The following is a 14,586-nucleotide window of genomic DNA, read 5'->3' as shown; positions in this document are numbered from 1 at the left end:
TATATTAAAAAAATATGTCCAATTTTATTTTTAATCATTTACAAAAAGAATTATATGAACGAGAATATTTTCCTAAATAATCATTAATGTATATAATGAAATTTAAGTTAATATATAATATATTCATATATTTGTTATATATATATATATATATATATATAATATTTATCTTTTATAAATATTTTCCTTTTAATATTTGTATTATCATTTCATATATAAGTCAAATCTTAATAACACTTGCATAATGTAAAAATAAAATTTTTGTTTCGTTAAGACAAAAAATTTCTGATAATGTATTCTAAAAGGAAGCATTTTAAGGAATGACTAACATTGATCTTATATTTTTATTTACGTTTATTATGTTATTTGAAACGAATAAAGTGAAAAATTTTATATTTAATCTTTACTAACATAAAAAAAAAAGAAAAGAAAATGAAATGAAAAGGAAAAAAAAAAAAGAAAGAAAATTATTTACAAAAATATTTAAATTCAGTCTACAGTTATTTTATTCGCTTAAATATATATATATATATATATATATATATATATATATATATATATATATATATGTATAAAAAGAAAAAAAAACCTATATAAATTATAAAAATTATTTATAATCGTGCAGTAAAAATAATTGATTTCTATATTATATGCATATTTTTGTACACAACATTGTTGTATACTGAAATACAAAAACTTTTAATAATAATTAATAATGTTATTTATATATAACATCATATATATATTTTCTTTTTTTTTTCTTAAAAAAAAAAAATGTTCATATATGAATAATTAAAATATGAACAAAATTAATAACATATAAATAAATTATTCAAATAAAAAATATTCACAACGTTTAATCATTTTATTTTCAATTATTATTTTGAATGAATTATATTATAAAAACATAAAAAAAAAAATATATTTATTATATTATATATTTTATAATTACTTTTTTTTTTATATTATAGAAAGATTTATTAAATATACATCTTCATTTTTATACACAAAAAATAAAAAAAAATATATATAATATATAATATATAATAATATATATGATTATTGTGGGAGATATTTATTATATATGATATTTTTATAAATATATAATATATATATAATATATAATTCTATATATATAATATTTTTATGTGCTTTATTAATTGTAACAAAAAATAATATATATATATATATATATATATATATATATATATATTTATTATATTTATTTATTATACATATATATATTTATATAATGTAATATTTTTTTTATATCTTTGAATGCTTCGTTTGTTACCATTAATATAATATTTTACCAAATCTTTTTACTTTTTTAAAAATATATGCCTTGATGTTTTTATATATTATAACCTTTTTATTATAAAAATTTTTAATATGTAATATATAATAGAATTCCTTTTATATTTTTTATAAAGTTAAAAAATTTTATTTATATATATAAAAGGAATTATAAATAAATAAAAATATATATATATATAAGTTCCTTTTTTAAAATGAAATGAATAATGTATAAATTACCAAAAAATAAATTATAATATATTACATGTATTTAATATATATATGTATATATTATATTATGTTATATTATTAAAAAAATATATATATATATAATGGAAACATCAAATTCCACAATTATATATTTAATAACAATTTTAAATTAATATATATATATATATATATATATAATATACCATTATTATTTTATACCCATATAAGGACATCATTTTGTTTATTCAAAGGATACATATATCCGTATCATTAAAAAAAAAAAAAAAACATAAAAATATTGTAATCAAAATATAGATAAAGGCAAAAAAGGTACAAAAGAAAACACAAAAGAAGAGAAGGAGAGAAAATAAATAGAAAAAATATTTATACATATATATAAAAATGTTACTTCTACGGAATATTGTAATACTAGATTTAAAAAGGAGTAATAAATTACTAAATATTAATAATTTACCAAAAATCGCTTGTATTTTAAATACAAGAAAGGGATTTTCTGTATTAAAAAATGAAAGATTAGATAGGTTAAAAAGAGAAGTAAGGAATAAACCTAATGATAACTTTTTAATATTACAATTTTATAAAGAGGCAAATGTGCATAATCCAAATGAAGTCATAAAACATTATGAAAATGCTAATTATATAAAAGATGAAAGTATAACAAAAGAATATATAAAAGCATTAGTATATACAAATAAATTAAAATATACCAATCTCGATAATATTAAATATGATAGCGATCATAATATGTATAATAAATCTATGCATGATACTACTACAAATGAAATGCATTCAAATGAACGCTCAAATAATATATATGAAGGAAATAATGTAAATAGTGAAAATAATTATAATAATATGTCCTCAAATCATTCAACACACAAAGTAGAATATATGGATAAAAAAAGAAATCAACATCCTGAAATGTATAGTCTACATATTGATCCAAAGAAACCATTAAAAGTTTCTGTGATAGATAGTAATAAAAAAGGTTTATGGAATTTACTTAAGTCTACCATTGGATTTTTAATATTAGTAGCTGCAGGAAGTGTATACATGGAAGGAGTATCACAAAATGTTCAAAAAGGTATAGGAGTGTCAAATAAAAAAATTATTCCAGTAGAAAATGTAAAAGTAACATTTGCAGATGTGAAAGGATGTGATGAAGTGAAACAGGAGCTAGAAGAAATTATTGATTATTTAAAAAATTCAGATAAATTTACCAAAATTGGTGCCAAATTACCAAAAGGTATTTTATTATCAGGAGAACCAGGTACCGGAAAAACATTAATTGCTAGAGCTATTGCAGGAGAAGCTAATGTTCCATTTTTACAAGCCTCAGGTTCAGAATTTGAAGAAATGTTTGTTGGTGTAGGTGCAAGGAGAATAAGAGAACTTTTTCAAGCAGCAAAGAAACATGCACCATGTATTGTTTTTATTGATGAAATCGATGCCGTAGGATCAAAAAGAAGTAGTAGAGATAATAGTGCTGTACGTATGACACTTAATCAATTATTAGTCGAATTAGACGGTTTCGAACAAAATGAAGGTATTGTTGTAATATGTGCAACTAACTTTCCACAAAGTTTAGATAAAGCTTTAGTTAGACCAGGTAGATTGGATAAAACTATTGTAGTACCTTTGCCTGATATTAAAGGGAGATATGAAATTCTAAAAATGTATAGTAATAAAATTGTATTATCAAAAGATGTTGATTTACATGTTTTATCAAGGAGAACTGTAGGAATGACAGGTGCCGATTTAAATAATATATTAAATATTGCTGCTATTAAATGTTCAGTCGAAGGGAAAAAATCAGTAGATATGAATTCGATTGAACAAGCTTTTGATAGAGTTGTAGTTGGTTTACAAAGAAAATCACCATTAAATGAAGAAGAGAAAAACATTACTGCATATCATGAAGGAGGACATACACTTGTCAATTTTTATACCAAAGGATCTGATCCTGTTCATAAAGCTACCATAATGCCAAGGGGAATGTCTCTAGGTGTTACATGGAAAATACCTATTAGTGATAAATATAGTCAAAAAATTAAAGATGTACAAAGTGAAATTGATATATTAATGGGAGGTCTAGTTTCTGAGGAAATTATTTTTGGAAAAAATAATGTGACGACAGGATGTTCAAGTGATTTACAAAAGGCAACACATATTGCTCAATCGCTAGTTATGAATTATGGAGTAGGTATAAATGAAGACAACATATCTATGTTTTTGCATGACAAACAAAATATTAGTGAAGAAATGAAAATTAAAATTGATAAATCTATACAAAGAATATTATTAGATTCTTATAATAGAGCCAAAAATGTTCTAAATCAACACATTGATGAATTACATAGAATTGCATCAGCTCTAGTAGAATATGAAACCTTAACAAGTGATGAAATTAAATTAGCAATGCAAGGAAAATGTGATCAAATTAGAAAAAATAGAGAAATTAAACAAAAGGAATATAATTTAAAAGACAGTAGAATATCTTAATAATAACTACATAAATACAGACACATACACATACACATACACATACACATACACATACACATATATATATATATATATATATATATATATATATATATATATACATATGTATAGACTAGTTTGTAATTATCCATATTATGGCAAATTAAAATTATAATAATTTTATTTTTATTTTTTTTTTTTATGTTATAATTTATTGAAGTTAATTTTTTTTTTTTCTATTTATTCAAATTTTATATGTAAATGAGATATATATATTTTATATTTTTAACATTTACATTTATTATTAAATTAATATATTATATGTATACATGTATATATTTATATTTTATTGATTCTACCTAATTTTATTTTTAATTTTAATATTTGTTTATAAATTGTGTACTACAATTAAGAAGATTCATATACGGATAAATATTAAGATTATTACATTATAAAATTAGTTATATATATATATATATATATATATATATATATATATATATTTTATTCGAATTATATATTTTTTTTTTATTATTAAAATTCTATTTTTTTTTTTTTTTTTTTTTTCTTTTTTTATTGTTAAAAATACAAATTAATAAATGTTACATATTAATATAAATCCGTTTTAATTAAAAAAAAAAAAAAAAAAAAGAGAAGAATTGTACAGTGATACACTTTAGTTGTATGTGTTAATTTTTTTTTTTTTTTTTGAACATGTTTTTGTATTTAAAAATAAAGAGTTTTATTTTATGTTCTAAATAAATAATTATTTTTTTGTCATTATATTTAAATATTTATAATATTTTCCCTAAGAAAAAAAAGGAGAAAAGGCGTTTAGACATATAAAATATATATGGCATGAGTATATAAATATAATTTATAATTACAAAGTAATATTATATATTTTATGTATTTATGTCTAACGCATGAGAAGTGAATTCTTTTAAATTAGTGTTAATTCCAATATTTATATTTTCTAAATATTCTCTTTGTTTATTATTTAATACAAATTGACTCAATCCTTATAAATAAATAAGATATGTATATGTATATATATATATATATATATATATATATAATTTTTTTTTTTTTTATCATGAAACTTATATGAAATAGGAATAATATATATATAAAGTAGAACCTAAAATACATTCTTCTCTATTAATAGATTGTTTATTTTCTAAATTAATAAAATCATACACTGATTGTATATCATTTTCATTAAATACTTTTTTAATATTCCTCTAAAAAGGGAATGTATAATGTAAATTAATAATTATCTAAGCCTTTTTAATATATATTTATTATAATATATATATATATATATATATATATATATATATGTATATTTTTTTTTTCTACTTTTGTTTCTAATATTTTCAATTCATCAATTATAAATTCTATAATATTTCTTGGTCTGTTAAAGTAGATGAAACCTAACAAAACCTAGATACGTAAAATTATAATTGTGTAAATGTATATTATATATATATACATATATATTTCTTTTTAGGACACCTCAAATATTTCTATAACATTTTTGTTCTTAATATATTCTTGATTGTCTACGAATATATGACAAAAAAAAAAAAAAAAAAAATATAAGAAATTAAAAAATATCTAAATTATTATTATGTAAAAAATAAAATAGAGTAATGATTATGATATTTATTTTCCTTTAAAATACCATCCATATTAGCTATATTTATAATTTTTATTTTGGAATCAAAACTTTTATTTTTTTTATAAATGAAAAATTTTTCTTTTATTAAATATTAATAATATAAACAATAAAATTCAAGGTTTGAAAGGAATGAAATAAACATTATATGATAATGTATATATTTAATGGAATATATATATATATATATTTTAATATTTCTTGTAATATATATATTTATATATATATTCAGTATATCTTTATTGCACTACTATATATTAATATATAATTTTTTATTATTATATCCAGTTTTTTGTCTAAAATTTTAATTAAATGGTTAAACGAGAAAATAGTAATATATACATAAATAAAATTATATGATATATGATTAAATCACATAAACATTATATAAAGAAAATATACTTATACGAATTTTTTTTTTTTTTTCTTGAAAATGTTATATAAAAGCTATTTTTTATTTTCAGAATTGAGAAATAATCATTTCTAGGATATAAAATTTTTTCTTTATTTATTTTATTATATATACTTGTACCTCCAAAAAAAAAAAGGATATTATTCAAAAATTTATATATATTCTATTAATAAATTTTATTCACATACTATTTTTTCAAAAAGCTTACGAAAAAAAAAAAAAAAAAAAAAAAAAAAAAAAATTACATAATAAATCATTAATTTGGCTACGTGGAATATAATAATATTGCTATAGAATAGGAAATGACGTGGGTATACTTTTTACTATTTATAATTCATATATTAAAATATATCTACATTTATAATTTTTCTTATTTAATTTTTTTCCAGGTTAATTTATCATAAATTAAGACAAATATATATTATATATATAATTTCCCCCCTTTAATATAATGGATAATTATTTAAGATTATAATATATTCTTTTTTCTTTTTAAAAAAAAAAAAAAAAAGGAATTTATTATTTATCCATAAAAATTAAAGATATTGATGTTGCTTTTAATTTCAATTTTGTTATAAAAATAAAATAAAAAATATTTATTATATTTATGAATTATATAGCAATTATTTATTTTTCTCCCTATAATAGCTTTATATACATAAAAAAAATATATTTATGATCTTAACCAATAAAACAATTCCAAATGCTTCAAAATATAATTTTTTTATATATAATATATTTTATATATTTAACTTATTTTATAATGATATAAATTCATTTTTAAAATATAAATATATATATATAATATATATATATAATAATTTTTACGATGTTCCAAAGCATTAAATAAATATATATATTTAATATATAAATTATATTTTGTATTTATTTATTTTTTTTTTTTATATAATAAAAAGGCATTAATAAATACATATATAATATTATATATATATATGTAGTGTATATATATATATATATATATATATATATACTTCATTTTTTTATATTATATATATATTTTTTTTTTTTTTTTAATTTTTTATTAATATATATATAAAATAAAAAGGAAAAAATTAATTATAATATGTTATTATATAATTATATATATATATATTTTTTTTGTTTTTATATATATATATATATTAATGATGATTATAATATAATATAGTATAAATAGCACTGTGAATATTACTTTTTATAATTCAAGTTATATTAAAAAAAAAAAATGTTATTTTTTTTTTTTTTTTTTTTTTTTTCTGGGAATTTTAACTGTATAAAAAATTAACATATAAAAATTTTCATATTCTGCATTTTTTCAAAAAAAAAAAAAAAAATCGAAACAAATTAAGTATATTTCTGCACACAAAAAAAAAAACCAAAAAAGCCTTTTAAAATAAATTTGTATGAATCATAAAATATTTAACTCTATGTTAAAATAAAGTTTGAAGTATATTTGTAAGAAGAGTACTAAAAAAAGAATAAAGTTAAAACAAAAAAGAGCACATTATTGTTAGTGGATGCTGTATAATTCGAATATATAAAAATGAAAATAAATATACATTTATGATATGATATATATATATATATATATATATAAAGATAAAAAAAATAAAATAATTAAAAAATGTAAATATATATATAATAATTAAGTAAATGAATAATTGTATTTACTTATATATATGTAACATACTTATATTTATATTATATATGCATTGTTGACATGCAAACTTATTTGATCAGGGGTGAATATATATTATTTATATTATCTACAAATATTAAGTAGTGATAAATACTTATAATATATATTTAATTTAATTATATGTTATTTTTTTAATATTTATTATTTTTTTTTTTTTTTTTTTTATAAATAAAAGTTTGAAAGATGGAGTTATGTTTTTATAATTCAAAAAATGGCTATTTGGAAGCCTTATTAAGAGGTTTTCGTAGTAGTTTTTTAACACCAGAAGAATATAAAAAATTAACTGAAGCGGACACATTGGAAGATTTAAAGTCTGTGTTAGAGGACACAGACTATGGTACTTTTATGATGGATGAACCTTCTCCAATTGCCGTAACAACTATTGCTCAAAAATGTAAAGAAAAAATGGCACATGAATTTAATTATATAAGAGCTCAAGCAGAAGAACCTTTAAGAACATTTTTAGATTATATAGCAAAGGAAAAAATGATTGATAATGTTATAAGTTTAATTCAAGGAACTTTAAATAAAAAACCAGCAGATGAATTATTATCACGAGTAGATCCTTTAGGTTATTTTCCACAAATGAAAGCTATAACTACAATGGATGTTCAAAATTCATATGATGATGTTTTAAAAGTTTTATTAATTGAAACTCCTATAGGATCATATTTTGATCAATATATTTCAGCGAATTCTTCTAATGAAAATAATAATGTTACCACTATACTTAGCGATATGGATATTGAAATATTGAGAAATACTTTAAAAAAAGCTTGGTTAGAAGATTTCTATAATTTTATAAGAAAATTAGGAGGAAAAACTGAAGAAGTAATGGGACATATATTAAAAAGTGTAGCGGACTTTCGTGTACTTTCTGTTACTTTAAATACTATGAATTCTAGCTTAAGTCTAGAATTACAAAAAGATAGAAATGATATGTTCCCATGTTTTGGTTATTTATACCCTGAAGGTACAGATCGAATAAGAAAATGTTGGAATAATGAAACTGTTCAAGCCGCATTAGAACATTATCCAACTTATTATAATCTTTATGAAGAATGTAAACAATTTTATATGAAAAACGATAATGCTAATGAAAATAAAATTGTAGATCATAAAATTAAATCATTGGAAGATATATTATATGTTAAACTTGTCAAATTATGTGAAACGGCTTTTGACCAACATTGTCATTTTGGAATCTTTTATGCTTGGGTCAAATTAAAGGAACAAGAAATTAGAAATATTGTATGGATATCAGATATGATTTTAATGAATAGGAAAGATTGTATTGATAGTATTGTTCCTATATTTGAACCACATATCTAAAAAATTATATGCTCACACAATTATATATATATATAGAAATATACATGTATATGTATATTTTTATATATTTATTTATAACACAAAATGTATAAACTGTGTGTACATATTTTATCATCTTTTTGTATAACATCTTAATTTTTGTTTTAATTTTTGTTCATTAATTTTTTTTTTTTTTTTTTTAAGTATTTTAAGCAAATTTTATTGAAGACATATATATAAATATTATTAATTTTTTTATTTCTTTTTTATATTATACTTTATCATTTTATTTATTTATTATTTATTATTTATTTTTTTTTTTTTTTTTTTTTGTTGTTAAATATTAAATTCATTTTTTATATTAATTGTACATTGTATATATATATATATATATATATATATATACATATGTGTATCAAATTATAATATATATTTTTTTAATTTTGAATAAAAAAAAAACCTTCCCCCCGTTTTTGGATGTTTTTATTTTTGTAATTTGTAAAAATATAAAATGTCAAATGTAAATAAACACACTAATGAGTAGCATTAATTATAAAAATTAAAATAGAGAAGAAAATATTTAGAAAAATAAAACCAAGGGGAATTCATAAAAAAAAAATATATATATATATATATATATATATATATGTATATAATTAAAATGTGTTTAGAAAAAAATCTATTAATATCTTTTTCTTTTTATATATTAAAAGATATCTCAAGAAATAACTATATATATATGTTACATTTAAAGGAAACCAATATGTGAAATATATGTTTTCCCTTAAAATAAATTTTTTATAACAAATGTTTAAAATTTATATATAATTTTTTTTTTTTTTTTTAATTATAAAAGTTTTGCATGAACGTTTATATATAATTTAGAATTACAAAAAAAGAAAAAATAAAATAATATATATATATATATAAAATTAAAGAAATTTCGGTGTTTTATATGTAACATATAATTGCAAATTCTTTAACCCTATAAAAGAATTAAATATTTAAAATATATACAGCTTTATTTAATTAACACACCAAATATAAGGAAAATAATACACTAAATATATATACGTAGATTAAAAAAAAAATTTTATAATATATAAAATTTTGAATAATACATATGTATATATAATATATACATATATATATATATATATGTATGTCATATATAACAATGTTACTTTATATGAAGTTATGTTTTTATACAAACATTAGAATCAAAAAATGTTAAAACATAAAAAATTAAAACTAAAAATAAAATAATAATCACAATAGATTTCTATTACCTTGATATTCTATTAAGGGAATCTTTTAATTTTATTATTTCATCATATAATTTGTTAATAAAATTAAAGAAGGGCAATCTTTTTCCTACTCCACCAAAGTTATTTATAATTCTTTTAATATCTGGTGGTAATTCAATACATAGTTGGAAAAACGTTTTACGTGGTTCTATATTAGATAAATAGTTAGAAGTCGTAACATCTTTAATACGTTCTTTTTTGGTTGATAGGTTTAATGCATATTTTTTAATATCAAATTTTCTCATAGAAGCTAACATTAAAAGAATATATTTCTGTTCACTTAATTTTTTTTCTTGATTAGCTAATTTTTTAAAATCCTTATGTACTTGTTTAACTAATGGAATTTCTTCATCATTATATTGTGATTCATCTAAATATTCTTCATATGTTTCATCTTCTTTTTCATTATCCTTTTGTTCTTCCTTTATTTCATTTTCATCTTCACCAGTAATATCACCTTCACTTTCTTTTCTTTTTTTTTCCATTTCTTTCAATTCATCAATTTCTTCAACTACTTCCGTTTCCTCTTCAGCTTCTTCTTGTTCATTACCATTTTTTTCCTTTTCTTTTTTCTTCTTTTCTACATAAAATTTTATTCTATTTACATAATCCTCCAATGATATATTTCTACCAATTTTGTTTTTTAAAGCCACTTTTTGTTCACTTGTCATACTTTCATATTTTTGTAAAAATTCCTCTGGTTGATATCCCAAAGATTCAATTAATTCTATGAGATTCTTATCCTCATCATTTAGTGATCCATTTTCATCTACATTAGAATAATAATTATTAATATTATTATTATTATTATTATAATTATTTTCATCATTATTATTATTTTTATTTTCATTTTTATTTTCATATTTATTTTCATTTTTATTTTTATTTTCATTTTTATTTTCATTTTTATTTTCATTTTCATTTTCATTATGATTATTATAATCTTTACCTGAGCTATGTGGTTTCTTTCTTTCCATTTGGATTGCTCTTTCTAAAGCTGCTACAATAAAACCAGCCAATTCCTTATTAAAGAAGATATTATATTTTGAAACCAGTTCGCTCATAATTTTTAATTTTTCAATAGGAACGTTATCAAGGTGATCAGATACATCAAAAATTAAATTATTCATTTGGATCAATTCTTTGAATATTTCTTTTTCTTCCTTTGTTTTCAATTTTTTTATAATTAAATTAAGCTTTTCTATATTTTCATTAAATTCTTGAATTTTATAATTTATTAAATCTGGATTATTTACACTAAAATCAATTATTTTCTTTTCTAATTCTTTTATTCTGTCTTCTGCAAATCCATCCAAATCATAAAACTTCTTTCTCTCATGTTTTTTATTTTTTGTAATAATCTTTTCGCTAAGAGGTTTTCCAGTTCTACTACTAATAAATTGTGTAACTAATTCATCTTTTGTCAATTTGTGCGTACTGAAACCTATATCTGATTTGTTATACCATTTGGAATATCTATTGATATTACAACCTTTAGGTTTCAATCCAGTATGTATAGTTTTTAAAACATAACAACTTAGTGGATATAATTTTCCTATAATTTTTCCAAAATAACCTCTTCCCATGCTAGAATTATCAAATAACACTCTAGATGAAGATCCATTAATAAATAAGTCTACACTACCAAATTTTATATATTCCATTAAATGGTCATGAGCACTAAAATATGCATCTACATGGTAATTAAATAAGAAATCTCTAATAATATCATGGAACGAATGTTCTTCATATGAATAATTATCAGATCTTCTACCACTTGAAATTAATGGATGATGACCAACAACAAAAATCCAATCACTCTTTTTAGCACTTTCATATAATGTCTTACTTAACCAATTAAATTGTTCACGGAATGCACGATAATTTCTTATTATTGGAAATCCAACCATTAATGCCCATGTATCAATAAATATAAAAGAAGCTCTAAATTTTTCTTGAGTCTTTACTTTTCTATCTGTACCACTATCTCCTTCCTCTTCTTCTTCATCATCATCATCGTCTTCATCACCATTTACGTTTTTCTTAACAGGATTATATGTAAAATCATAATTGACACAATAATAATTATTAGGCATAAAATATCCAGGGATTCGTTTAGAATAATGTTCTTGAATTTGTTCACTTGGGAAATAGAAATAATCTTTCTCACCTAATACAGAATAAAATGGTATAGCTTCGGATGCAAATTCATTAGAATCTTCTTCTTCATCATTTTCCTCATCATCTTCATATAAATTCGCACGTTCTTCTACGGAGCTTATAGATTTTTCTTCCTTTTCGTTAATAGAAGTATTAGACTCTACAAGCTTTGTATGATCTACAACCTCAATTTTATATGGATTCGTATTAGAAACGTTTTGTAAATCATTAATTTTACTACTTGTACCTTTAGCATTATTCATCTTAATGCTATTATCATTTAAATTTTCCTTTTCATTATTTTCATTTTGGGCTTTAATTTTATGTAAATTCTTATCATTATAATAATTTATGTGATTTTCATAATTGCCTTCATTCATTTCTTTTATTTTATCATTATAAAAATTAGCTATACTTTCAGCACTTAATGTATTCGTTCCTAAATCCTTATGAACTTGTTTTTCACTTTTTTTTTTAAATACAAACAATTCTCTCATTAATCGGTGCCATTGGAAGTTTCCAATAAAATTGTAGCTACCATCATTAGGTATATTGTCACCTAAATTAATAACAAAATCTGCATTATTTTCTAAATGCCATTTTTTCATACTTTGAACAGTACTTTTTAATTCATTAAAACCCATAAAGTTATAAATATTCTGAACGTCAAAATTTTTTTCTTCTTCAAAACCTTGTCCGATATCTCCTAACATCATAATTTTCAAACTATTAGTAGTACTTTTTTCCACTTTTACTGTAATATTTCTATTTTGCATCCATACAGATTTCAACTTACAATAAGCACTTAAACAATTAGGAGATACGAACACTTCATCATCAATCATATTATATTTTCCATAAAATGTTTTTTTACCTACTACATATTCATTTTCTTCAGTATCTAAAATATTAGGTTTATATTTTATAAGTCCGAAATATTCTTTTACTAATTTAATTTGTAAATACAATTCATCAAAAATATCATACGAGAAAAATATAGCTAAAATGTTCGTGTATCTAATTAAATGTTCAATAGTCGTTATACCTAATTTAGTTAATCCTTCATGTAATTTTGTAACAACCTTATTATCTCTATTTGATGTTATGGAGTTTATAAGGGTTATAACATTAAATGAAGAATCTTTTAAGAAGAAATCTTTTCTCATACGATAAGCAATTCCTGGACCTATACTATTTTCTCTAACATAACCAACATTTGATGTTCTATTTTCGTCAGCATTGCATATTTGATTTTTATATGATTTCATAACATCACTCTCTTCTATATTATTATTATTATCATCATTTTTAAGTTCATATTCTATTTCATTTTCTATATCATTTTGTACTTGATTTTGTATTTCATTTTGAATATCAATTCTGTCCATAATTTCTTTTTTTTCCTGTTGTACATTTTCTATTCCTTGTACTACATGATTTTTATCTTCAGCTTGTCCTTTAATGTGTTGTTCTCCTTTCATAGTTTTAACATCAGTATTATCATCTACAGGACTATTAACAGGTTTGTTTAAACTTTTATATTCAATTTTTAAAGGTTTACATACCATATTAACACATTTGATATTTTTTTGCTTTTTTTTCTTTTTGTGTTTTCGTTTTCTTGGTTCATCAAGATTAATTTTTCTTGGATAATAATATTTTTTTTTATTTTTAACACTATAAAAACGATAACCATCCGTTTTCCAATTTTTTTGGAATATTTCATAGATGGTTTTTTTTTTATTCAATATGGTTTCTTTTTCTTTATTTACATATTGAGAGTTATAATATGTATTTTTTACATCAAATATATAATTATCCCGTTCATCAATAAATTCACGGAAATATTCCCCTTCAACAGAATTCATTAATTTATTTCTATCTTGAAAACTATTTATAATGTGTTCAAAATTACTTAAATTATCTCTATAATGAACAAATAAAAGGGATAATATATCAATCAATTTTACATGTACTACAATCTTTTCATCTGTACTATATTGGG

At 19.6% G+C, this 14,586-nt stretch overlaps 4 protein-coding genes across 4 annotated transcripts in view; 2 read left to right on the top strand and 2 right to left on the bottom strand.

Moving 5' to 3' along the window:
- Window positions 1-1,908: 1,908 nt before the first annotated feature.
- PF3D7_1464900 (ATP-dependent zinc metalloprotease FTSH, putative) lies at window positions 1,909-4,029 on the top strand (the record flags this gene model as incomplete). The annotated part of the gene is made up of 1 exon (XM_001348754.1): window positions 1,909-4,029. One exon carries the CDS (start codon window positions 1,909-1,911, stop codon window positions 4,027-4,029), a length of 2,121 nt encoding a protein of 706 aa, XP_001348790.1.
- A 768-nt stretch (window positions 4,030-4,797) lies between these two features.
- PF3D7_1464800 (conserved Plasmodium protein, unknown function) lies at window positions 4,798-5,705 on the bottom strand (the record flags this gene model as incomplete). The annotated part of the gene is made up of 6 exons (XM_002585430.1): window positions 4,798-4,819; window positions 4,936-5,032; window positions 5,153-5,255; window positions 5,374-5,457; window positions 5,530-5,576; window positions 5,699-5,705. 6 exons carry the CDS (start codon window positions 5,703-5,705, stop codon window positions 4,798-4,800), a joined length of 360 nt encoding a protein of 119 aa, XP_002585476.1.
- Window positions 5,706-7,986: 2,281 nt separating this feature from the next.
- Window positions 7,987-9,135, top strand: PF3D7_1464700 (ATP synthase (C/AC39) subunit, putative; the record flags this gene model as incomplete). Its single annotated transcript, XM_001348753.1, has 1 exon — window positions 7,987-9,135. One exon carries the CDS (start codon window positions 7,987-7,989, stop codon window positions 9,133-9,135), a length of 1,149 nt encoding a protein of 382 aa, XP_001348789.1.
- Window positions 9,136-10,399: 1,264 nt separating this feature from the next.
- The window catches only part of PF3D7_1464600 (serine/threonine protein phosphatase UIS2, putative), a gene marked incomplete at both ends in the record, with an annotated part of 4,509 nt that continues 322 nt past the window's right edge, over window positions 10,400-14,586 (bottom strand). The window contains 2 exons of the mRNA XM_001348752.2: window positions 10,400-11,190; window positions 11,371-14,586. The exon at window positions 11,371-14,586 is cut by the window's right edge and continues 322 nt beyond it. Coding sequence (XP_001348788.2) covers window positions 10,400-11,190; window positions 11,371-14,586 — 4,007 coding nt within the window. The remainder of the gene's footprint in view (window positions 11,191-11,370) is intronic.

Source organism: Plasmodium falciparum, assembly GCF_000002765.6.
Source record: "Plasmodium falciparum 3D7 genome assembly, chromosome: 14".
NCBI lineage: Eukaryota > Apicomplexa > Aconoidasida > Haemosporida > Plasmodiidae > Plasmodium > Plasmodium falciparum.
The sequence above is the reverse complement of the archived record's forward strand: the minus strand, read 5'-3'. Positions and strand labels throughout refer to the sequence as shown.